A 26882-nucleotide genomic window follows, 5' to 3' on the forward strand; every position below is an offset into this window, starting at 1 on the left:
TGTGAGAGCCTCCGGTGAGTGTGCAAGAGAGAGCACCCGGGGTGTGTGTGTGTGAGAGAGAGCGAGAAAGAGAGAGAGAGCTCCGGGGCGCGCTGCGGGAGCTGACGAGGGCCAGCAGGTGCGCCCGCCCCCCCGTTCTCCCCCGGCGCTCCCCGGCGGGGGCGGCCCCGCGCCCGCCCCGCCCCGGCCGGGGGCTCGCTCGCTCAGCCGCGGGCGGAGCAGCCGGCGAGAGGGCTTGGGATCCTCCTCCGCTCCGACGTCAGGCTGGGAGCGGGAGGCAGCGCCCAGCGCCGCCGTTGCCAGAGGCTCGGCGGCCGCCGGACGGGGCGGACGTCGGGGCGGTGACTCCCGGAGCGGCGGGGGGTGGGGAGGAGGCGCTATGGCCGACGTGTTCCCGGGCTCCGAGCCCGGCGCCGACCCGGAGGCGGCGCGGCGCTTCGCTCGCAAGGGCGCCCTGAGGCAGAAGAACGTGCACGAGGTGAAGGAGCACAAATTCATCGCGCGCTTCTTCAAGCAGCCCACCTTCTGCAGCCACTGCACCGACTTCATCTGGTGAGAGCCCGGGGCGCGCGTTCCCCCCGCGCCCGCCGCCGCCCGGGCCCGCTCCGCCGCGGGGGATTCCCCGCCTCGGGCAGCCCCGGCTCCGGTGAGCCGCCGTCCCTGCCCTGCCTTCCCTTCCCCGCCCACCCGCCGGATCCGCGGGCAGCCAGGTCGCGGTGCTGCCGCTCTCGCCGGGGCCGGGCAGGTGACCCCGCTGGGGGTGACCCCGCTGGGGGTGACTCCTCGTGTCACCTCGCTGCCCCGGCGCTGTCGTGTCCCCCTCCCCGGCGGACTGTGTACGGCCGCCGCTGCTCGAGGGCCCGGGGCTGGGCGCACCCCGCTTTTGGGGCGGCGGGAGCCCCCGGACTTGCCGGCGCTCGGGGGATCGCAGAGACCAGCAGGGTCTGGAGCCCCACGCTGGGACCATCGCTTCCCACACGGTCCAGAGCTGTTTTTCTCACCCCTTGTCCCCGGGTTCTGCTCGGCTGGGCTGGGGGGCTCAGCCGGCCACAGCCGCGCTGGGACGGAGGGTGCCCGTGTCAGACCGGGGCGTTGGAGTCGGGTCCCCCAGCCTTAACTCCTGGTCAGTGCCTGCCCTGCTCCCTCCTGCTGCCGAGGGCGGGCAGCGAGGCCGGGCAGGCACCCTGACACCGCTGCTCCGGTCCACGCCGAGGAAAGGGAGGGGTGGTTTTTGTGAGACAAGTGTTCCTGCGCGAGAGGGCAGGAAAACTCCCTACCAACACCCTCATTACTAAGCTTCTAGGGAAAAGTACACCCATGGGTTCGTGCGGTGCCGGGGCAGGGCGGCAGCTCCGCGCAGGCCGGGCCGTTCCGCGCCCGTTCCGCGGCCCGAGCGAGGAGCGGCGGCCCGGGCTCGGCGGGAGCCTCGGGGGTCCTGGACCTGAAGGGACCGTGCAGCGCAAACAGCTCGGGATTCCCCTCCTTCGCCTCGCTCCAGCCCTGCTCCGCTGCTCAACTTTGCGCTGCAGCTCTGGGTGCCGAAAGCGAGAGCTGTGATTTATTTTGGCCGAAGTTGTGAAAGGGTCTGCACGCAGCTGGCTGTGTCCGTGGCACGCTTCTTGCTCTTTTTATGTGTGTTTATATGTCTGGACACGGACCTTTTCCTTCCTATCAGTTTTCCTCTGCTTGCATGCTGAAGCAAAGACTGTGCTTGTGCTAGAAATGATTGAAATATATTCACAGAGTAAGGAAGGAAAGCTGACATGGTAGACTGCACAAGAAACAAGTCAAATTTCTGAGTTTTTATTTCTTTTAATTTTTTTTTTGGGGGGGGGAAATAAAAAAAAGTGAAGTTGGATATGGTAAAAGTGAGAGACCTTCAAAAACTGCTTCAAAGTTAATCTAACCCAGAATGAGTTGGGAGGTGTGAAAAACCGCTGCAGGGTTATTGCCAGCGGTGTTAGTGCACACCGGCAGCACAATTATAAAACAAAGCAGAGCTCTGTCACTAATGACAGGAATTGAAAGGGTATCCTGTGGCTGACAGGTGGCAGGAGCGACTGTGCTCTTGTCTTGTGCTTGCTGAGCCTGGGGAAGCTCCTCACGTTCCTTAGAAGAGCATCTGACACCTCGAAAACTTGATGGTTTTTGGGATTGGAGATGGGCCGCTCTCAAACAACCATCAGGCACCACTGGGCGTTTCCAAATTGACTTGTGTCAATTAACAGTGTTTGAAGGTATAAAGAACAGTAAACACAGCCTTTCAATGAAATATACAAATAGATTCTTTTCCTTAGATTACGTTTCATCAGGTAATATTTCCCAAAATAGTTTAATGCCTCGTTTTTCTCTTCAGCAACTTTTACCTCTCTGCTTTGCTTCTGAGGTGCTGATATTTTTAAAAATACTTTTTACTTAAAAATCCCATTGTAACTGCTTTGGGAGTGGAATAGGCTGCGGCTCTGCAGGATTCCGCTCAGATACTGAACAACAGCCGTGCTTCTGGAGTAGATAAAACAGGAATATTTGTAAATAAGTCTATTTCAAAGGATTAAAAATTATCTCAAGTCTGTTTCATGTTCTTAGTCCCACCATTGGTTTTCCTGTGATTGCATTTCCACGCTTCCAGCTTTTGAGTTTTGTGAAGATGAGTGTTAAAAGCATCAGAATGAAAATATAGACACATGTGCTGCCAAGTAAACAAATAATTTAATTTTTCTCCTGTTTTTCCTGGTTCAGGTTTGCTTATAATAACAAAAAGTAGCAACTTGTGCAGAGAAATGTAGAGAAATGCTCCATGCTTTGTCATTTTAGCTTCATCCTGAAGGAACAGTGCACTGAAGGTTTTGTGTCTTCCATAAATAAATAAATAAAAAGTGGAGAAATTGTTGACACTTTTTTTTTCATTTCCATAAAGTTGATAATTAAGCCCCGTGTTGTTAATTGCACACAGCTTCTCCAGCTCATGGCTTTTGTCTGTTTGTGTGAGCAGCTCCAGCTCTCCAGATGAAAAACAGGCTGCAAAGAAAAAGGCAGAGAAATGTTTAGAGGCAGGATACTCAAACCAGTTATTTTTGTGGGAAGAGAATGTTAGATGCTTAAAGATAAACAAATAAATCCCCAGCAGTGGAGTTTGCCAGAGGTACAAAATGTGTTGGAACTCTGCATACCACTGTCATTGTATTCATTGCAGAAGTGCTACACACACATTTGTATTTCGCTGTGGAAATGGGGCAAGGAAGCTGGAGAATAATCAGTATGAAAATCAGGGGCCTGTCTTCTCATTTATATTGAAACAAGCAAAACTTTTCACCTGCTTGCTTTCCATACAGCAAACAGCTGGACTCTAGCTGAGCCTCACAACAGCAGTTTGTAATCCCAAAATCTGGAAGAAACCCCAAGTCTGGTTTGTTTTACGTGCCTCTGCTGGAACTTGGAATATTTTACGTGGCTGTTAAATATACATGTGGCATTAAACGAGTTGAAATATTATGCAGCAATCACAGATGATGATAATTGTAGATCCAAAATAGCTTGTAAAATAATAATAATAAAAAAATTGTTGCCAGAAGCTGAAATTACAGAGCTGGTGACAGCTATTGTTCTCTGCTTTGAAATGGGTGGGCTGGTCTGTGTTGTGTATTTGAAAATCTGTTGCTGTCGTAGCAAAACCTGAAGTAATTTAATATGAAGCTATTTTTATGTTTTTAGAGATCACTGAGTAGAAATTAAAACCAAACATACTAAGGCAGGTTTTTTTTTCCTTCTTTACACAGGGGATTTGGGAAGCAAGGATTCCAGTGCCAAGGTAAGTCACAGCTGCTTTGCTGGCACCTCATTCTAAAGGTACCCAAAACTTGCCAGCAGCAAGAGAGAAACAATCCTGGAAAATCCAAGCAAGCATCATTGCCTAGGTGAATTCTAAAAGAAGGCAGTTACTCAATTAAGTAATTATTGATTTTTATATAGTTTACATTGAACAATTAAGTAATTATTCATACTGTAATAATATAAAAAAGTTGATTTTTTTTTTGTTTTTTAAATCCCAGCACAGTAAATACTGTATAATCTGCAAGATTCAAACTTTTCATGGAAATAATCTGTGCAATTTAGCTTTGCAGAGATCATTTTTCTCATCAGAAGCTCTTGTCTGTGTGGGCGTTTTGGAAAATGGATTCACTTTTTAGTCATATGGCTTCTTTTCATAACCCAAAGTCCCTGGTTTTCATTTTCATACAATGCATGTTCAGGAGGACCTTTGGCTTTATCTCTGTATTAGGACAAGACCATTCTGTCTTATATAATTCTGAATTACAAAAACGAAAAATCCACCTGTATAAAATCACTGATTTAATAAACCTGCTAACCTTGAGAAACTGAAGGCTGCTGTAATATGACTGTAAATGCTGTATTCTCACACAGCCTGTATTTCTGCCAAATACTTATCATTATTTAGCATTTCATCATGAAATAACCACACCCAACCAGTGCAGGTTTTTTCCTTTGTCATATGTTTGCTTAATTAGGATGAGCCCTTTTGTTGTCCCTCTCCCTTCCCCACCTTCTCCCTGTCACTTCTGCTGTAGCTGCATGTTGTGTACTCATTAGCTGGCCTTTTCCTTCTTCCTCTCATGGCATTTCTGATGGGTATTTGCTCTTGCCTTAGAGCACATTTGACTCTCCTGAACATTGCTTTTACGTAGCAGTTAGGGAAATGATGGATTCTGTGGTATTTTTGTGAAAGTTGATGGGAGCTGATGCTTTTTGAAATTAAACCTCTCAGAAAGTGGATGTCAAAGACTGATGCCTTTTAAAGATTAAAAGCAATAAATAAGCAATAAATTAGCAATAAATAAGTTTTCTTTCTGCAAGTTGAGCCTTGCAGACACACACAGTGTTTCCTGATGAAGGTGAGCAGACTTCCATGATTTTTCCTCTGTGCCCAAAACATTAATATTAATTTTGTAGGTATCCTCCAGGTTTTTGCCACCCATCACATCCAAAGCAGTGCTGTAGATGAATGTGCAGTGCTTAGGTGGCAGTGGAATGGCATTTCCCCAGTGTCATTCAGGACAGCTCAGTGGTTCCTAGTTCAGGAATTATTTAGAGGTTCATAATTGGGGCTGCATTTAATGGTGCAGTTATCCAGCTTAGCTTTTGCAGCTTGCACAGTGCTGACTTTCTCCTGTCTCCCAGCTGGGGGCTCAGGCTGGGCAGGATGCCCTGCCCTAGCCACAGATCCACCCTGGCCTGGCAGCTCGTCTCCAGGGGTTTGGATTTCCTTTCCTCTGTCTGGAATTCCTTCTAACACTGTAATTCTCTGAGCCAGGAACAGTTCTGCTGCTGAGGATTGCTCTGTACAGAGCCAGCTGAAGTTCTGATTCAGTCATACTTCCCCTGCAGATGCCATTCATGCACACAAGCAAGAGTAGAGGCAGCTCTGTTTGTTTTTAAATGCCTCAGAAGTGACACTTTTTAGGAATCTAAATATGTTCAAACTTGAGTTTTGTCTGTATCAGAGTGAGAACCTACACTTTCTCTTTGGAGACTGCTGTATTCAGTGGTTTTGTCTGTGTTCTTGGGCAAAATCTGAGGAATAGTCTGATTTTACATGGTTTGTAGCAAGCTGTTGTTTGTGCACTAATAAATTTAATGGGGTTTTTTAACCCTCATTCATTACACTTGTGTTCAAAATCAAGGAGTTCATACTCCTGGGATAATACTCGTGAAAAATAAAACTTCCATGATAAAGTTAAGCCACTGAATCAGTGTTTTTTCAATTCAGCTTTCTGAAGCTTCTGTCTAAAATGTCACCAGCTAAAGCTGGAAAGCCAAATTAGTGATCAAAATTACTGAGAACATGAGGAATTAAAACCAAAAGTCTGAAACTAGAAGGTAGGCTGCAGAAAAAAAGCCTAATTTCTATAATGAAGTGGCTGTCTTTACAGAGAAGAATGACAAATGGAGAATAAAGTGGAATTTTCAGTAGGGCATGAAGGAAAGAATATTGCAGTGACAGCTCTTAGCATGACTGGAGTTCTTGGTCCTTCAGTGTTTCCATTATAAAAAGCCTTTTCTAGTCTTGTTTTCAAGTGTTGTAAAATCTCCCACTAGACAGAGACTTGATCTCAGGCAGAATTTAGAGCTGGGGGTTTTGTTATTTCCAAAGTTGTCTGAAATTCCTCTGGCCTTTGATCCCAAGGGGAAGAGGAAAGCCCACAACAGTCACACACCACACTGAAATGATGTTTCCACTATAAAAACGTGCAATTCTATCAATATTTGCGTTAGAGTTCTTTAATTAAACAAAAGGTCTTAATTTTTATGCAGTTTTAAGTATTGCAGCAAATGTAGTATGTTTTTATATATTTTAAAACTTCCATTAAAAAAGTGTTACACAAAACACAGTTTTAGTTTTATTTTTGAAATAGTAAATAGAAATATAAAATATTTAATATAAATACAAATATTAAATATAAAATATTATAATTTAATATTTAAATATATTTTTATTAGAATTTAAATTGTGCTCCAGTGAAACTATCTGATTTTGAACCATTAATACCTTTTTTCATTGGACTTGCTTAGATGCCTGTTTCTGCTGTAGTGTTCAGCATTACATAAAGACATTCAACTGAGCTCTTTAGAATTGAGGAGAATTATTTCAATTTATTTTTCCTAAAACATTTTGCAGTATAATTTTTACCACCTCCTTATTTATGGGATCCTGATGAATTTGCAAAAGACAGCAAATTAAATTTTGGTGTGGTTTTAATGCCCTGAATGTGGCAGAGGGTCAGGTGCAATTGCATTATTACCACACAAATGCTCAGCAAGGGACAGTCCACATCCTAAGTAGTTTGTCTTTCTTAATGGGTGCATTTTAATGTGGCTGCTGAATATTCCAGCAAACAGAAGCTCAGAAAGACTGCTGAGGTTTGCAGCCAGCCATGTGCTAGTTCATGGAGAAGAGACAGAATTCTGCTGCATGATTGAAACTAAGTGTTTTAGAGAAGGGAGTTGGGGATCATGAAGTAGCAGTGGAAAATGTCTGTCTTTTTGGCCATGTGTGGGTGTGAAAATGAGCTTGAAAGACTTCAGGTGGATTAATGTTCTCCTAGGGATAGGATTCAGGAAGAATTTCTTCCCAGGAAGGGTGGTCAGGCATTGGGAGGGGCTGCCCAGGGAGATTTGGAGTCTCTGTTCCTGCAGGTGTCCAAGGACTCTCTCTGGGTGTGGACTCAGTTTCTGAGCTGGTGACCAGGTGGGGATTGGTCACAGGTGGGACTTGATGGTCTGGAGGTCTTTGCCAACCTCAGTGATTCTGGGATTCTGTGCAATTTTTATTTCTGTTATTAGAAAGCATTTTGCCTTGTAATATTTGTGGTTTGTTGTTGATTTATAGAAACATGAAGTATTTTAAATATTGTTCTTGTGAAGCAGGAGTTCTCATTCTGCTGTTTTGCTTTTGCTGTTTGCTGTTGATCATGTCTGTGGCAGTGCAAACACGATGGGAGGATTATTCCAGGAAGTTTTGGCTCTGTTTTGTTTTCTTACATTGTCAAGCAGGCCAGCAAGCTGTCTGCAGCACTGAAAGCTTTCCTCTGATGTGCACCTGGAAATACTGCAAGAGCAATGTGAAAAACAGAATAATTTAAACCTTTTGCAATCTGCCACAGCATGAAAGTTCCTCTTTTGAGACAGCCAACTTTAAATTAAGCAAGCAATTAAGTTAAATTTTGGCTTCATCATTCTTTTGATAGACTGTTCCACTCTGAGTGTAACCAATACTTGTTTCTTTCTGTTGGATTTGTAAGAAGCATTTCTCTGCTGAACAGACATCAACAAATAGGAACTCACTAAGATGTGAAGAACAAACATTGTAGAACATGTATTTATGTAGGTTTAGAGGTTGTTTTAAGTTCAGCACTGAAGGCTCAGCACATTTCCTCAGGGCAGAAATATTTTTAGTTACTGTAATATAAATGTGATCAGCTCATGTTCCTGATCAAGACTGTGTTGTTCATTCTCTCCTAAATGGTCAAAATTTGTAGTTATTAACAGCAAGTTTTCCCTCTTTGACATGATTGCTGCAGGCTTTCCTGAAGTGCAATATTCTGCTGTAGTTCAGCTGTGAAATACATTTGGCTTTAGGGTAGTAATGAGCTAAGGAAGAGTTTCACATTTGTTCCCTAATTTACGTAAATAAAAATTAGAGAAATCAATTAAAGCAGATCATTATGCTTCCCTATCTGGGCAACTCGTGCTCTTTCCACAGTTTTCTCCTGTCTTCCCTCAATTTATTTTCAGATCAGTTCTCTCTAAATGTTGAATTTTACCTTCCACTGCTTTCCTAAGCTGCTTGGAACAGCTCATGCCATGCTGGGTCTGGGCTGGGCAGACATCTACAGCAATTCCTTCACTGAAAAGGAAAATGGGGACATTTTATCAGTTTTTAATACTCAAATATTGTAACACTGGCACATCAAACCAGCACTTCATGTCCTCTGCATTGTTTATCTTTTATCTGATGATTCTTGACCTCACTTCTACAACACAAATACCAAAGAACCCCCTTGGTGCCACCTCATTTTTAAATCATGTATTTTCATTAAAAATGTTCTGTTAAAGGTCTGTATAGTGATTTGGTTGAGAAATTAATTTTTAATGTTCTGTTTTTAATGATTTGAAGATTTGAGCCATTTTAATGATCTGAAGATTTGAACCAGTGAAAACTCTGACTACTTCCAACCTGGTTGACACACAGAGTTTTTCATCCTCAATGTTCTTCAATCCTCAGTGCTGGTATATTTGTAGTAGGAGCAGCACCATTTTTTTTTTTCTGTGTCTGGATCAAGGCTTAGTTCTTGGTTTTCCATCCTGATGGCTGTGTTTCCCCTGCAGTTTCTTCTTCCTTTTACAATCTTCATTTTCCTTTGTAACCTAAGAAAGAAAAATCTATTGCATTGCAGAGTTGTTTCTCTTAAAAATAATTTGTCTTCCTTACTTGGAAATGTTTTTGCCAAAGGGTGGACAAGACACAAAGCAAGTTCCCCTTTCTGTGCCAGATTTGCTTCTCTTGTATCATTATCATTTTTGTGGTGAGATGGGGTATTACAGACCAGGCCTTGAACAATGTGGGTGTTTTCCTTTGTGCTCTTTATATTATTTATTAGTCATGTGCTACAGTTTACATTAACTAATGTTGCTGTAAGCCTGAGATTGAGAAATTAATTCCATGGAAGGTTTTGACTGTGGAGCTTGAAAGTCAGCATGAAATCTTCTGAAATGGGAACTCAGTAAAAATACACTTCCAGCAGCTGCCTTGTTGATATATTTTTGTGTGCATAACTTGGAGGTATCTGTCAAAAAATGGAACCCCCCAGAGCAAAACCCAAACAGTTACACACACTCCCCAAAAATAACAATCCAAACAAAATAATAAACCGCACCTGGGAGCATAAATTGTAGCTGCACACAGTTTCCATCATTCCTCTCTCTCCTTTGTCCTTTCCTTTGGCCTTTTGCCCTCAGCCTGATCTGTGGACTTTGTATTTCTGGACCCTTCTTTTATTTTACTGATCTGCAGATAATTTGACATACACACACACACAGATAAGATGCTTGTTGTGCATTGTCTTGTCAGCTTCTATTTATTGTTCCTCCCCTCCTTTGGCTGTCCTTCCTTCTGCAACATCTGACCCATTTTATGAGGAAATATGGTGCCATTCATTGCTGATGCCTGTGAAAGTTGAGATTCTGTTCCCATTTCTGCAGGTGCACTCTGAGAGGTTTTTGAAAAATTGCCCAATGTTCTGAGTTCCTCCTGAGAACAGCAGTGATGGGTGAAACTCCTGAGTCTCAATGAGTGCAGAGCCATCAGTGCTGGTTCAGACCAGGAGAACCCTTTGGAAATGTGCATCCCAGTCAGCCCAGCTTTGTCTGTGTTGCTGGGTGGTGCTGGAGCACTGAGGTTTTCCTTTGGCTGCTACAGAGCAGGTGCTGGAGGGTTTTGGTTTCTGGATCCCACTGCAGCTCATCAGACATAAGAGCCCTGAAATGGAGAGCTTAGTTCACAGCATTTTCCTCCACAGGTGTGTTCCTGTTGGAGCACTACCTGACAATGCAGATGTGCAGGTTCTGCTTTCAGCCATTGCCTTCTGTGCTGGGAGGGGGATTTGCTGTCCCTGAGCTGGGTGGAAGGGGCAGCAGGACATCTGTGTCAGGACAGGGAGGGTGTCTCTCTTTGTGTTGCTGAGAATTCTTGGTTGCTACAATCACATGCTTTCACAAAAGTTCAATATATTGAGTAGATCAGGATGAGTGCCCATTCCTGGAGGGATTTGAAGACGTGGATGTGGCACTTGGGGACATGGTTTAGTGGTGGCATTGGCAGTGTTCAGGGATGGACTCGATGATCACCAGGGTGTGCAGTGATAGGACTAAAGGAGGGCAGGTTTAGATTAGAAATTGGGAAGAAATTCTTTCCTGAAAGGGTGGGCAGGCCCTGGCACAGGTGCCCAGAGCAGCTGAGGCTGCCCCTGGATCCCTGGCAATGCCCAAGGCCAGGCTGGACAGGGCTTGGAGCAGCCTGGGACAGTGAAGGTGTCCCTGAACATGGCAGGGGTGGCACTGGGTGAGCTTTAAGGTCCCCTCCAACCCAAATCTTTCCCTGATTGTTTGCAGGTCTTCTCCAGCCTACATAATTCTGTGATTCTCAATGCTCAGTGCACAATTAACTGTGTAATTCACTCAATACTGAACATGGCAATAAAATGGATTTGTGCTCCTGTTTTTCTAGAAATATTCCTTGGTGATCCCGTGCTCATCAAACCTCAAACATAATTAAACCTTATCTTGCAGCAAACATTTTATTTCTTTTATTCCATTTCAAGAGCAAAACCATCTCCACCCTTCCTATGTTGTACCATGTGAAGTTTGTTTTGTTTACTGGCATTGGTCAGCTATCCCAGCAGTGACAGTTCCAGTGCCCTGGATGTAATTCCATGAAGCTCTTCAGCTTGTAACTGAACATGTGGGAGTGATAGCTCATCCCCAGTTGACAGATAAAACAGTTTGAGGCCTGGGCAAGATAAAGTTTGTCATATTCTTAATTTTCCCCTCTCCCTTGGTTATCCTGCACATCAGCTGCTGTTACACAGCCACAGATGGTGTTCATTTTATACAAGATTTTTGTAGATGCCATGAGCAGAATTTAATGAAACATTGGAAAGAAAGTTGCAAGAAGATGAAGAAAAAGATTTCCCTGTTGGGATTTATTGATAGTTATTTCTTTTATGTTTGCTTTTGTGGGTTTTTTCTCTTTAGGGTAAGAGGTAAAAATAAGTTATTTAATAAATACTTTAGGCTCAGTTCCTCAGCTTTTCCATCTGCAGTAGAAAGCATGAAAATCTAAGAGAGAAGGACTCTCTTGTGTGTCATTAATAACAGGAACTATCCTTTAAGTATTTTAAAATTCTCATGGATGCTGAACATTTTAATTCTGACTGTTTCCAGCAGTGCCTGTTGAAGGCTTGCAGAGGCTGGGAGTGCTTGGAGCTGGTTATCAACTGTTAATTTTTCAATTGCAGCTATTTATGAATAATGCCTTCCATAAATGTGATTGATAACTGTTACCTTCAAAGTCAGGCAGCCAAACGTGTGCAAATGTCACTTTCTGTGCATTGCAGTGTCAGTTACTCTGGTTTCTTAATTAGAATGTGATTTACATGAAGGTTTTTTGTTCCTTTTTGCAATTACATAATACAGACTTGAAGGTACTGCAGGCATGTAGGTCTTCAGCTTATATTCTAGTTGGCTTAATTTAGAGTTTGAAATCACATTATTGTATTAATTAGAATCTTTTCATCAAGAGTTGGCTTAATTTAGATTTTGAAATCACATTATTGTATTAATTAGAATCTTTTCATCAAGTGAGCTTTATTAGAAGCCTGAAATATGTCCTTAAAAATGTAGAAGTCTACTGGAATTATTTTTGTCTGTCCTGTCTAGTTTACAAAATGTCCTTTTTTATTTATTGTTTAGTCTGATACAGAAACACTTTTTGAACTAAAAGTGCAATTCATCCAGAAACACCAAAAATATAGCCATTATTTCTTTTAGTTTGCTAATTTTTAGTTTTTAAAATGAAGCTGCAACAGTCTAATTAATGCTTGTCTTTATACAATGGCCTGTCAAGATTTAGAAGATTTGCTCAGCATTTACAAATAGAGGTTTTGCCACTGTCAGAAGTGTCAGTGGAGGGACAGTGATCAACACAAATTGCATATTCAGGGCTTTATTTGCCTTGTGTAGCAATTGTCAAGTTGTCTTCCTTTTGCTAAGAAAATAGCTTATATTTTAAAAAAGTGATTTTTAACTGGAGTTGCAGCTATTGCTCCTTATTTGTCTTGAAGTTCAATTAAAAGGGTTGTATACAGCTCTCAGTATTGCATACACTGCAAGCATTTCCATAGTTAAATGAAGCTTGTTATTTATTCTGAAGCAGGATTTTATGAAGATTGTGTGGCTGAGAATTCAACATTTTATCCCTCTAAATGATCCTTACACTGATGGCACAATTGAGTATTGATGGCAATTTATTTTATGTTTAGAAGTTGGCTTCTGTGTGCCTGGGTTTTGACACCAGGATGTGCATGAGGGTGTCTACTTAGAATATGTTAAAAAAGGATTAGTGACTCAAAAGTGGTTTAAATACTGATTTTCCTTATTTTACTGTTGAATGAGGGGCCAGTACATGTCCAAGGCATGGGCTGTAGATAGAAATGCTCATTTTGAGGAGTGCTGAAGGTTATTCCCAATGTAACTCTCTTCCCAAAGCACACTCTTCCTTTTCCTTTGAAATTATCAGCATTTTTTACTTCCCTGGAATGTGTGCTGAATGTGGTATTTTAGCTTCTTAGTAAACAAGCCATTATTCATGTACAAGAAGGAGTTGGAATAATACTTTATCTTCTTTCAGCTTCTAGTCTGTGTGGGTTTATTATTTTGGTTTTTACTCAGCAGGATTAGCCAGAATCTATGTCAGAGTAATCTTGTTCTCAAGAAATTGGCCTTTAATAGTAAAAAAAAAAAAAAAAAAACCAAACCAAAACCAAAAATCTGAATCTTTATGTTCTGAGAGTGCAGAAATAATCCTTATTTTATGCAAAGTGGTTGTCTATATCAGTGTTTTATTGGGTTGATTTTCAGTTTTCTTTGTTTCTTAAGGCATTGCTGTTGGGAAAAATCCCCCTCATAGTTATTTTTGCTCCTCTTTCACCCTATGTGCAGTTCATGGCATCTCCTGATTCCCTGGGAGAGGTGTTACCTCTCCTGTTCCCTAGAACCTCTTACCTGAAATACTTTTCCATTTCTTGCATCCAGGCTTTGATCCCCAGAGGGTTTTTATGTGTCTGAAGGTGACACCCTGCGAGGTGCTGACAGATTCTGGGCAGCTCCACTTTTCTCCTGTTCCAGAATTGCATAAAATAGATTCCAGCCTAACAATTCCCTGAACTTGTTCCCATAAAATATATTACAAAATAATGATAAACATAGAAACCGACTAAGCAGCAGAGTTTATTTAAAGTGTATATACAGTTACTTTCCTGTTCTTCCATTGTGACAGGTTAGCTGATTGAATTTGGGATGTGCTGTAGAATTAGATTTTGGACTGTTCCTGCCTCGTTTGCAAACTTTAAATTAATTAATTCTGAGCTTATTCCAAGTATGTCAGTTTTATATCTTCCTTTTTTTGTCATCAGCTTTTGCAAATGACATCTGCTGGATGTAATTTTATCGAGTGAAACTTCCCTGTTAAAACAGTGATGTGGATGCAGCAGAAAGCAATAGGTAGATTCCTCTGGTGGGTGTTTTTCAGTTCTCTCTGTATGTGCCATTGAGAAATGTTATAGAAAAAAAGGAGAAAAATATGATTTCATTTATGGTCTATTTCAAATAGTTTGATGCCTAGATATTGCTCAAAATTCCTTTAGATCTTATTGAGAGAGCCTAAGCTGTGAACCTTTAAAACACAGCAAAGGCTCAATAAATCCTGTTGTGCAGCTTAGTTAAACTGTATTTTATGGTGTTTTTATGCAGTGTATGGCCAGGACAAACACACAGCTGTGGCAATTGCCCAAAGACCTTGGGGAATTTTGTGTTTTGTTAGATATGAAAACTTCCTGAAGTATCATTCTTAGCCCAGTATATCAGTGAGGAAAAGTGGCATTTCTTTAGTGGTAGTTTATTTCTTTGTTTTCACAGAGTCACAGGATGGTTTTGGCTGGAAAGGGACCCTAAAGCCCATCCAGTGCCACCCCCGGCCATGGCAGGGACACCTTCCACTGCTCCCAGCCCTGTCCAGCCTGGCCTTGGGCCCTGCCAGGGATCCAGGGGCAGCCACAGCTGCTCTGGGCACCCTGTGCCAGGGCCTGCCCACCTTCACAGCCAGGAATTTCTTCCCAGTATCCCATCCAAACCTGTTTTTTCTGTGTGTTTGAAGCCATTCCCTGTGTCCTGTCCCTCCATCCCTTGTAAAGAGTCTCTCTCCACCTTTCTTGTGACTCCTTCAGACACTAAAGGCCACAATGAGGCCGCCCCAAAGCTTCTCCTCTCCAGGCTGATCAATTCCAGTTCTCCCAGCAGAGTTGCTCCTTCCCTCTGCTCATCCTGGTGCCTCCTCTGGACTTTCTCCAGCAGCTCCAGCTCCTCCCTGTGCTGGGGCCTCCAGCTCTCTGCTTGCCTGACTCTGACCCGTGTGTTGGTGCCACCAGTACAGATCCTGCAGAGTCTGTAGCTGCTACCCCAGTGCAGCAGAATCCCTGATTTGCCTCTGAAAAGGAGCACTAAAAAGCTGTGTAGTGCTGAAGAGGGTTTTGAAGTGCAAGTGGTGGAGATGTTTGATACATTTTCCTGGGAAGCTGTATTGTTTCCTAATGGATCTGCATTCCTTATGCCAACTGCACAGCAGGCTGTTGCATTAGAGGGTTTTATGATCTGCTGCTCCCTGTGTGCTCTTGCCAGTTGTTGTTTTACTGAGCAGTTCTTTTAAGTGTTTTGTTCTGCCTCAGGTACCCAGGTGTGCCTGATGGAGCTGTAAAACTGAAGCCTGCCCTTGTTTTCCTAAAAGGCAGCAAAGCTCCTCTCCAAGATTTCTGCAAAACCCAAGTCTTGTCAGCATCTCTTGATGCTGTGTAATGAGGAACAGCTTAGTTGTCAAGTTTATATAAAGTGCTGATGATCTAATTGAGCTTGAGCTTCTTTGAACCCTTTGCAAAAACAGAATTTTCTTGTATATTATTAAACCTGGTACAAGGCCAGGCGTCACTTTCATTTCAGAATATAAATGCCTGATGTTACAAACATTTAAGGCTCGTGTTTTATTCAGTGCTGCACCGTCATTTTGTGGCAGGAGAGGTCTTGCATGGTTTCTGTGGGTTTGGATACTTGACAACAAATGTGCTGAAGGCAAGGTCTGTCAGTGTCAGGGGCTCTCCTGAAAGTCCAGCAAGCAGCAAATCCCTGGAGGCCTGGGACTGCTCAGGTACCTTGGACAGACATAAAGGAGCACAAATACCTCACCCTGACATCTTGCTCAAAGTGCCTTGTCCAGGTTTCTTTTTTCATAAATGAACTAGAAAAAGTCCTAAACCACTGTAAAATATTTGCTAAGAGAGCTGTTTCTATTTTGGGAAGAGGGAGGACAAACGTTTGTCACTGCTCCATCCCTCCCCTGCTTTCTGCAGAGGGTCTTTGACCTCAGATTCCTTTGTTTCCTGCCTGCACCCAGAGCTTGCCTGGCTCTGTGCTGGTGCTGTGCATATTTATAGTCACAGACTGCAACTGCAGCTCCTGGTTTTAAACAACCCAGGCTCCATAATGGACATATAAAGTCTCAAGGGTTTTTATTGCTCCTGTCATCTCAAGTGCTTTTGAATCCTGATTACAGAGCAATAAAATGTGGTTGGTTGGTTAATGTGACTGACAGGGACGGGGACTCTGTGTGAGAGGGTATTGAGTGAACAGATTCATTGATGCAAGGCTGTGAATTTATGGACATTCCTTAACTTTGGAGTATTGATTATATAAGTAAATGTGTAGCCTAAGACTGATGGAGGGAATAAAAGACTTCATATATCATTAATGCATTTGGAAGATCTAATTGGGGTTGTGCAGCTTTTTATAATGAGCTTTTTGAAAGAAGCATTGATAAATAAGTTCAGTAATTTTTAATGAAGTCCTCAGCACTATCTATGAAGCTTTTTTTGTAATTTAAATCAATACATTAGACAGAGTGATAATTGTAGAACTTACTGTAGAATTAAACTTTTAATAATTTTTGCTTTCTTGGCTTTTATTCCACTTATGCAAATATTGACCTTTGAATTCTTACTGTTTCCTGTGTTTCATTGAGCCTCACTTTGAAGGGGTGAGGGGATGTGTGTGTGTCATCTTTAAGCTTTGGTTGTAATAATTAAAAGGGCAGTGTCAGACATTGGATCATTTGACATTTAACATGGCCAAATGAAAAGGAAATCAGTGATAAAAATCAGTGGGGTTAATCTTAGAAGAGTCAGATCTGCAGAGCACAGAATGCAAGCTGGGCTGGCCTGCAGGTGCCTAAGTGATGCCTTTCCAGAACTTCCAAAACACAGTTTGTCCCAATTCTGCACTCTTTGTGGGAGTGAAGGATTGCATTCATGCTGAGCTAATAAATGTTCTTAAAAACTTTAAAGCCTGGATCTTGCAATCTGCTTTGTGGAAGGGATCACTATCATGGTCAGTGGATGTTTATCTATTACATTCTTCTATATGGAACAACTGTTGGGATCTGACCTTAATCTGTAGTTAATAGTGGGGGCTTTAATGCTTATTTTTATTTGCAGTTCAGAGATGCTCTGAATAACTGAAGCCTCATATTATGCAGGGTTCTGCATTAATATTTAGTAAAGCAAGCTGCCCTTGATACAGGAGGTTTAGTAACCTAGAGAGACACGAGATGTGCTGATACGTGCACATATTATCCTCTCACTTTCCAGATGGACTTTTTGAAGTTGAAATTATTTCCTGGAGCTCAGTATTGAAATTTCAATTTGATAGCACGATAAGGTCTCCTGAAGTTTTACACAAATATATTCTGTCACAAAAATAGTTGATATAATTTAAATTATGCTTGTAATGGCTGCGTGTAAGGACAGAGCTATGAACACAACCTGAAGCATTCACTGGATGCTTGTGAAGAGAAAGTGGCCAATTAAATGGAGCATACAAAAAGAATTTCTCATTGCAGGTATCTCTTGTAACAGCAATTAAGAGGCACAAGTGAGGAGATGCAGTCCTTGGTTCCTAGGAAGCTCAGAGAATGGCTTCATGCCCTGTGCTTGTGTCAAACATCAATACACCCTGTGAAAGAATTTGTACATTTTACCATGGCACACATTGATGAACCCTCTGAGGAAAACCCACAGCACCATCCCTCAGCAAACACAGTTATGCCAGGCTTAATTAGAAGGAGCTGATTTATTTTCATCCCCTTCTCTCTTGTTTTAGGATATAGTTATTGATGGAGCAGAAAATTAAATACTTAAAATTTATTCTCCTCAGGTACGCCCTTCTCACTTGGTGTGGGGCTGCTCCTGCCGTGCTGTTGTGTGCACAGAAAGCTCAGGTGATGGCTCTGCTCTGTGTTGTGGTAGGACAGATTCACTCCTTGAGCCAAGTTCTGTCTGTAGTTCCCAGTGAGTTTTAGGGTGAATGAATCCTTGTTTTGTTGTGTGCAGTTAATTGAATTAAGAGGGTCTCTGAAATCAAAGGGCTGATGGGAAGAAGGATGATCTTGCTTGAGAAAACCAAGAGGAATTTTCTGTTGTGTTAGCTGTAAAATTGGTAAGAAAATATTTAGGTTGCTCTTCAGGTTGTGGTTTCCTTTTTTTTTTTTCTTGCCCTATTAGGTCATATTTTGAAAAAATAGAAGCCTTAATTCAGGCTCTTATTGCATGGGCAAATTATTTACCCCCAGGCTGAGGCTTAAAACCAGAGCAGTTTCTTTTTCTGTGGTGTCTGTGTGCAGTTAGGCATTCATTCTGCCCTCATGGTGAGATGCAGGGTAACAGATGCAATCTTTGGAGCAACCAGCCCCAGCTTTTCTGTTACCCAGTCACCAGGAAATATCACTGAATTACCGGAGTACAAAACGCTTCTGTTGGAAATAAGTTTCAATCTTTTGTGAAATGGGACTGGAAAAAACATGTCTGGGCTGGGGAGTGGCTGTGGAGACAGCTGTGCTGCACAAGGGGGTGTGGGCCATGTGAATGAGCTCTTTTCAGAAACCACCCTGCATTTGGGTCCTTTGGCTTCTCTCCAGCTGCTCGGGCTCCCTGGCTGTGGGGTGAGAGCTCTGGGGTTTCTCTCAGCTGAGATCTGCCCCTCTGCAGGCTGGTGGGCAGCAGCCTGGGTTTGTGGGACTTCACAGCATCGAAAACTTGAAGGTTTTGTTGCTTATAATTCCTGATTTAGCCTCAACTTGTCTGTGTGTCTTGCCTCCTTGTTTTTCCAGGAGCACCATCTTAATTTCTGCATTCCAAAGGAAAGCCTGAAGCTACAAATCCACTCTTTAACATTTGCCTAGCCCCCAGCTTTGATATTTTATTAATTTGCTCTAATGGCAGAACTCATGTTGCCATGAGAATGCTTCTGAAGGCTGCTCTCAGGAGCTGATGTCCTGCTGAGTTTTCCAGCAGCCTGTCCTAATTCTGGCGTGTCCCTGACACAGAGCTGCCAGCCTGGTCCCTCCTCCCGCCTCACACTCTGTGCAAAGGCACCACAGCCTCCCTTACCTGTTCACATCACATCATGGCCAATTATTTCTTTATTATTTTATTTATTTATAGGCTTGTCAAAGCCTTGGTGTGGCATGTGAAGCAAAGTAACGAGTCCTGGACTAGTTGTTAACACAGGATAAAACATCACTTTTTTCAGCACTCTTAGCCATGAAACCTTCAAAGATTTCAGACTGAAAATAGAAAAAAAAATTAAGTCTTTCTGTTCTTGCACATTTTGGACTTTGGTTTTAGGAGAGGTAGAACACTGGTTATTATTTAACGTGTGTAGTACCTGCATAATGGCTCTAAAATGAGTCAGTTTTTAAATGGTTTTAAATGTGAATTGCTTTCAAGTTGAGTTGGGATATGAAAACCTCTCTCTGTAGATCTTTTTTGTTAAGCTGTGAGATCAGTTTCCACAAAAATTTAATTGAACAACGTAAAATGTCAAAGCTTGCTCAGCTTCAAAACAGATGTGTCCAAAATGGTTTCTCTGTTGATGGGAGACTTCAGGCTTTCTCTAGAATAATGCACTAAACCAAGGTGTTATTCAAAATTCTGTGTTCCCAGATTAGTTCTTTGAAAAGAGCCAGTTGTGAAGATGGTGGGTGATTTTAGGGTTAAAAAAAATTGCATGCTGTCTCTTGAGTAGATACCAAGATCTCTGATAGCATAACTTTTTATTTATAGATTGCTGATGTGTTTACAAGACCGAAATGTATCAGTGATCCAGATGTTCTGGTTTTGCTCATTAACCTGTGTCTGCACACCCTTGGGCTGTTTCTTCACACTTGGACCTGCAGATCATAACAGGCTTCTGGTATTCAAACCAAAAATGTGGCTGGCATTCCTAAATGTTGTTTCTAGACAACACTCTGCATTTCTGTCATTGATTTAAGGCTCTCCAAAGCACTAAAAACGGAATTGCTTTGAGTTTTATTTGTGTGTTACAGTCATAGTGCCTCCACCTGTGAAATGGGGATGCTGAGCAGTGCTTGGGTTGCACAGACTGTGTCAGGATCAAGGAGATGAACGTGAGATAAATGTGAGACAGGATTTGTCTTGTTTTTCATTGCTGTGGTACAAAGTCTTGTGCAAAGATGTATTTGTGCTTCACGAGCTCCTGGTCCTGAGGAGTGTGAATATTAAAGGGATGAGTCAGAATAAGAACAGAACCCTGCAATTCTGACCTCTGATGCAGTGAGCTGGCTGTACGATGTTGCTCGAGCAGAGTTTCTCCCCTGATTGCCCTTGCTCTTGATTCTGCAAAATAAGAGATGAATTTTTGGCTGGTGGGAATTTGTAGATTTTCAAGCAGGACGTTGTAGAGGAGATCACTATCTAGAACCAATTTTTTCTTTCACTGAAGAATTATTTTTATAACTTACTACATCTGAAGAATTAATTATTTTTTCTTACTCTTCCATTTGGTTTTCTGATGGGGAGTGTACTCTTAATCTAAACCTCTTTTGCCTTCTTGAGCACACTCTGTGACTCAAGGCTTGTTTAAATGAGAATAAATGTGTCCTGGGTACCTTTGTCACTGGCTGCTTGCTCCCAAGTAATCTGTTCCCAGCATCATCCATGTGGCTGGCACCAATCCAGCGATGAGTTTCTGTAAGCTGCAATAACCCTGCCCGTGCCAGACCCAAGCTTGTCTCTACTCCAGTGTTGTCATTTCATCTCTCTTGGCAGGTGTGAATTTAAATCCTGATTGCAGAGTTAAAATATTTTATGTATTTAGGTTGGGGAGTCAGTGAGCTGCTTCCTCTCTTTTAGTTCATTGCAGGATCTAACTTGAGACATCCATACGAGCCTGAGATTTTTTGGATATTATTATGTGCCCTGATGGTATCTACCCTGGCTTTGTCAAATCCCTCTTTGCAGCTGACAGGTTGTGTGGAAGGGCTGAAGTAGTGAGCACATGTTGAGGTTGGAGTGAGATTTGTACTATATCCCTGCAATTCTGGATCCTCCTCCCAAACCATGGCACTGTTTTTTGGGTCATGGTTAACAGGCTGAAGTTTCATCCAGTCATGCTCACAGAATCTCGTTATCATCGCTGAATTCTGCTTCTGGAGAAGAAATTCTTTAAAAGCTTGTTGCAGATGGTGTTCCATCTTTACAGATAATAAGATTAAAATGTGTGATGAGGCATCTCCAGAACAAGCCCAGGATGGTGTTGGGATCTTGTCCCAACCTTTGTGCAAGTGACAAATGATGCAGGGAATTGATGTCTTGGCGAGTTTGATTCTGGGGGAAACTTGGTACAGCTGTGTCTTCAAAAGCCTGGGAAAACTATTTATAGGATCTGATTTCTGCAGATAGCAACAAATCCAGCATGCTATCACCATCCTTGGGATGTTTCCTTATTTGAAGCTGATGGAATGAAATGGAGATTTATTAAAAATACAGCATCCAGCAGAGCTCTAAACCCTGAGTTGGAGAAGTATTTTGGCTTCCTGACGTCGCTTCTTTCATCCAGGAACACCCTTTGGCCTCGATTGGAGGCAAATTTTTTTCTGGTTTAGCAGCTCTCAGGCTGGAGGGAGAGCTCAGAATTTCCCCTGGAGATGAGCCTGGTGCCAGGCTGCTTCCAGGCAGGGCAGGGAGTTCAGCCTGCGGTGCCCAGGCAGTGAAACTCCTGTGGCTCCTTCTCCTCCCTGCCAGCCTGCAAAGGAATTTGTGCCAGGCAAGAGGGGACCTGCCCTGAGCTTGCACCATCACCAGAGGGATTCCTGTGAGCAGAGGAGGGGAGAGGAGCAGGGAACAGGCAGCAGGAGGAGCCTTGGAGAAGGGAGAGTGCCAGGAGCAGAGAGCTGGGACCTGCCTGGGCACCCTTGCAGGTGGCAGGAGTGGCTCTGGGTTTGCCCCTCTGTGGCCTCTGTGTGGTTGGAACACTTGGAGAAGGAATGGATTCCAGTAAACTGAACCTTCCACACCGTGCTGCTTTGCATCTGTTTGGAAAACTTCAGTTCTGTGTTTCACCACTGTTTTTTCACTCTTGGGATTTTACCTGACATGAAGCATTTCCTCCAGTTCTTGCTGCATCTGTTGGAAGGTTGCTTTGTGAGGTTTTTCTCAGTTACTCATTTTTTTATTAGCAAGAAATGAAATGAGGTTTGCGCTATTTAATTTCATTAAAGCCTTGTATGCTAGAATTTCCATCAGAAATGAAGCTAGTAACAGGATCTTTGGCTTCTAGTATTTTACCTTTCCACTCTCAGTCACTTGCACATAAACAAAAAATATTTCAGAAATTTATTCTTGAGCAATTATTTATTTTTTTCCATATGAAGTGCATTAATTAAATTTTACACTTAGAAATCACTTTATAATGGAGCTTCATGCAACCTCCATATTTTTCCTTAATTTATTGCCAGATTAATTTTCTTTTATTACACTCTAATCTCACTTTGAACCACAGCAGTCAGCTGGTCTGAGGTAAAAATAACCCCTTCCTTGTATACCATGGCATTACAGCCTTTTATTTACAGATACATTATAAGGCAGGATAAATTCTGTGACGTGTAAGGAAAACTCTGACACTTTCTGTGTACATATTGGAATATGGTTGATTGTGTTAGTTGGGACTTGCTCTGAGGAGGGACAGAACACTTCACTTTCCAGCACTCTTTGTGATGCTTTGACCACTCAGGTACTTTGCTTTTATTCCTCAAGGACTGGATAAAAATCTGGAAAATGAGTGTTCTACTTCAGCCTGTTTGGTTTCTCATCTGTGCTTGACCCGTTTGGGAACTGGCTTTGGGGCTGTGCTGATCTGAGGTCAGAATTCCTCATCCCCCGTGGTTTGAGTGGGAAGACTTGGGATGCCTTGCCCAGGAAGATGTGCAGCACAGCACTGCAGCTGCCCCAGAGGTTAATGATTGCTCTTTAGAAATAATTAAGTGGTGCTGCCAGCCCCATCCTGGCACCAGAGGAGCTGTCCTGGGGTTCTGTGCCCCAGCACTGCCTGTCTGTGCCATCCTCTGCTTCCTCCTGCTCACAGATTCCACTGGGTCATTTGCAGGCTTTCATTTCCCCTTGTGAAATTGCAATAGGAATTTAAACTATGATTTCAAACACCTCGTTTCCTTCCTCTTAACAGGGGTGTTGGTTGTTGGAAATCATTAAATATTGGACTGAACTAAACACTCTGAGTATTGTTTGAATACTCCTGCCTGCCTTTTTTTCCTCATGTGAATGTTTTCCTTCCTTTCCTTTTTGTCAGTTATCCTGTAAATAAGTTACTCAAATATTGTGAAGGTTTCTTATCCTGAGTTTAACAGTGAGAGTAACAGAAGCTGTACATACCCTGAACCTTGCTCTGTCTGGCCATATTAGAAAGTTTGGGGGAGGAGGAAGATTTTGCCCACCAAGAAACCATCTCAAAAGAATCATTTGAAGAAACTGAAAGAAAAGCAGCGCTTTCACATTGGTGTGAATGGAGGAAATTGGGTTTTATTTCTGTATTATCACTCTGTTTGTGGAAGTGTTCTAAAGTTTTGCTCCTGCTGTGAGTTATTTCCCTGTGTCTTAGTCATTTACATAGGCTCAGGCGAAAGGCAGCTAGATATTAAAAAGTAAATATTATTGAAACTCACTTTATTCTCAGATTATTTCAGAAATGTGGCATTCTCATTTATACTCAACAATAAACCATATTTAGGTAGAATATTCCACAGCTGAAGTTTTTATTCAGTGCTCAAATTTAGGGAATGAATTGTCTTAATCTCTTCTGTCATCTCTGAATTTTTTTTTTCAGAGTTCCTTTTTATTCAAATTATGATGTAATTGTAACATTTAAGACTGAAATATGGTGAGGGGATAGAAGTAGATGATTTTTATAGTCCCTTAAACCCCAAACCATTCTGTGGTTCTATGATTTATTCAAAATCTTGATGTAATCAAACTCCATTCACATTAGAAGGAATTTTTTATATCTTCCCCCAAATATTGTCAGTTCTAATATTCTGAAATATATCAATCTATTTCTTGATTCTTTATTTTAATTTTAAATAACAGTAAAGCCTCAGAATGTTTATAAGTGAAGCTTCCTTTGTATGTGGTTTTGGTGATGAGCCACTGCTTTTTGACAGTGGAATGGTAAAGCATTGTTTATATTATGTTATAAATGCATTTATGTGTAAATTTATTTTTAATTGTAACTAATTTCCCTTCCTCAATTGAAATGCAGCAAAATTTTGGGATGAGTGATGCCAAAACCAGACTCTCCTTGAAGGGCCCAGGCCAGGGAGGATGAGGTGTAACCCCACAAACCAATCAGTTGTCACATGTTTGATGTATTTTATTTTCAACCTTTTCATTTCCCCACAAAACTAATTAGTCTTTAAACTCCTATAGAAAAGAAGTTTTCTAAAAATAGGCATAGTGCTCATCCCCTTGACTGCATTTTGTTGAGTATTAGGTATCTCTCCTGGCTGCTCTGGATGATACTTATTTTTAGGGCTTCTATTAATATCTTCAAAAATATGATGTAAGAAGACTTGAGACAGTGTTAAATTGGAAAACTTAATTACTGTCTTTGTAGTTTTCACTGTTAAATATGTGTTGAAATCAATACCAGTGTTTAATACAGGAAGTTTTAAAGGGGAGAAGCTGAAGTATGTGACAGCATTTTTGGTATTTCAAAAAGCCCAAATTGAAATGAGGGGAAGGTGTTGGTGCTCCCTGGCACTTCACTTGTGTGTATTTTGCATGATTTGGTCATTTCTGCAGGAATCTGCACGGTCAGAGTTAATTCAGTGGTCAGATAGGGATGAACTGAACATTATAAAAGGAGAGGATTCAGCCAGGCAGGCCCTGTAGTGCTCTCAGGATAAAGGCTCTGTAACTATGGTTATCTCACCTGGGGCTCCTTGACAGTCTTGCAAAGCCCCAAGACTCTTTGATGATGTGTTCTAGATTTTTTCACCACATTCTGCCATCCTAAAAAGACAAAAAAAAAAATTAACTGGGAGCTTAGTAACCTCTAATTGTTTTAAACATGAATTCTGAAAGTTTTGCTCTCTCTTCAGCAGCAATTTGAGAATGCTAAATCACCTTTCAGATGGCAGCACCCTCATTTCCATCCTGCAGTTTTCTGCTTTGTGATGGCAGGGCTCTAAGTGGTGGGACTGGCTGACAGATCCTGCAGGTTCATTTTCACTCCATACCCAAGGCAGCTGCTGTACATTTAAAATCCAGCCTGTTATTTCTGCACTGATGAGTTTCATTTTCTGCCCTGCACCTTTTCCTTTTCCACTCACAGGGCTGCCAGTGAGGTTTTTATCTCAGAAGTGCTTGGATCTGGTGCCAGTGATGGTGTGTTAATTTGAGGACAAATAAGCATAAACTTGTTGTTAATAAGTTTAGGATGGAAATTGCTGATCTTCTGGCTGCTGGGGAGCAGTTGTCCAGGAATAGCTTTGTGAAGAGATTAGCAGACCAAGAAAACAAGTGATTTCAATATGACCTTCCAAAAAAACTGGCCATGGTTGCCAGCAGGAACAAGGGGCTGGATTCAATTACCCCTGGAGGTTCCTTTCAGTCCTCTGGTCCTAATTAAGCAGGATTTTGCTCTGTTCAGCTAATAAGTTAATACTGATCTTGTAAATGCTGATGAGATGAGATAGAAAAAAAAAATGAAATTAAAATCCTGTTATTATAATGTATGGAAGCTGCTGTATTTGGGAAAACATAAAAATATGATGATATGAAGACAAGCATGAGCTCGAAGGTTTTTACCAGATTTTGTATATTTTACCTCCTGAAAGGCTGGCACTGTGTCAAAATCTGTTTTGGAGGGTTTGTTGGTTTTTTTTTTTAATTCTTTTTTTGTATGATGCATTTCAGTAATCTCCTTGTAATCCCATGATAAACTGCTTAGTTTGATGGAGAATGTTAGCTATTATTAGTAAAATAGTTGGCCTCTGTGAAATCAGTTTCATTTTCTCTTCTGCTTTCAGAGGATATACCCTTGACAGCTGTGTGGCCATCCTTGCATTAACCTAATCAACCTCTTTGTGACAAAGGAGATGTGTCCTGGATTAAATTCCTAAAATCAGGCCATTGGGAACAATACTGGACAATCTGCATTCTTTTAGGTTGTTTACTTCTTTTATCTGTGTTCTGCTTTCTGATAAACCTTTCTTTTTTGGTAATTTTGCTTTTTCTTCTGTTGTTGTCTTGCTGTGCAGACTTCTTCTGGGAGGACTGCATTGGTTATTAAGAGACTTTAACAGTTTTGTAGGCAGGTAAAAGCTGCATAGATTTGTCTCTTTGCTGATTGCCTTCAGGTCTTCTAAGCAAGATAAGTACTTCCCTTAATTTGTAGGACAATTTGGGGCATAAATGTGTCATAAGCTTGTTAAAAACACGGAGAGAAGGTGTTGAAAGTCCCTATTTGAAGTAATTTCGTATTCATTAGAATACAGCATGCTCCTTAATTCAGCTTTGATGTTTTCTTGCTGATTTTTTTTCCAGTCCTTTCATTTTCATATGCCAAATAGACCTAAAATGAGCATATCCCCCTAGGTATAAAGAGAGGAGTGCTCTTGTTGCTGAATTATAGATGTGGGGGGAGGGAGGAGAGTGCTTGTTTGAAGATCCTCTTATTTGTGCAAAAAACACAGATAGGATTTAAACAGTTTGCTGGAGCTTCCCTCCCAGTCTTATTTCCTTGCTTCAAGGAATAAATATATTTTTTTTAAAAGCTCTGCGTTTAGGGAGGTGCAGACACTCCCATCCTTTAGATAGTTTGCTGGTTTTAAAATATTCCGATGATGTTTGGAAAAAAAATTCCCTGAATCTTCTGCAGCACTGAAAGGAAGGTCTCAGAAAAAAAAAAAAAAAAAGGGAACTACCTGGATACAAACTGCTTTCCTTGGCTCAGTTTATAAATTGCACACCTTGTGGGCTTCGGGCAAGAAATTGAATTTTACTTACCTGCACTACAGTGTGTCACTGCTGGAGGCCTTGGCAGCAAATTGCAGCAGAGCTCCAGCATCACTTGTAAAGGTGCTCAGGTTCTCCTGTGTGGGAGGGGTTTGGTGCTTA

General features: G+C 41.9%; 1 protein-coding gene across 3 annotated transcripts in view; it reads left to right on the plus strand.

The window, feature by feature from the left end:
* Nucleotides 1–313: 313 nt before the first annotated feature.
* PRKCA (protein kinase C alpha) overlaps nucleotides 314–26882 on the plus strand; it is a 145378-nt gene continuing 118809 nt past the window's right edge. For 2 of the 3 annotated variants that reach the window (XM_018918914.3, XM_050981327.1), the window contains exons 1-2: nucleotides 314–552; nucleotides 3777–3808. In XM_018918914.3, the coding sequence (XP_018774459.1) occupies nucleotides 380–552; nucleotides 3777–3808 (205 nt within the window). In that variant the 5' untranslated portion in view covers nucleotides 314–379. The remainder of the gene's footprint in view (nucleotides 553–3776; nucleotides 3809–26882) is intronic. The other variant, XM_009094319.3, reaches the window with a different exon arrangement.

Source organism: Serinus canaria, chromosome 18 (genome assembly GCF_022539315.1).
Source record: "Serinus canaria isolate serCan28SL12 chromosome 18, serCan2020, whole genome shotgun sequence".
Taxonomy (NCBI): domain Eukaryota; kingdom Metazoa; phylum Chordata; class Aves; order Passeriformes; family Fringillidae; genus Serinus; species Serinus canaria.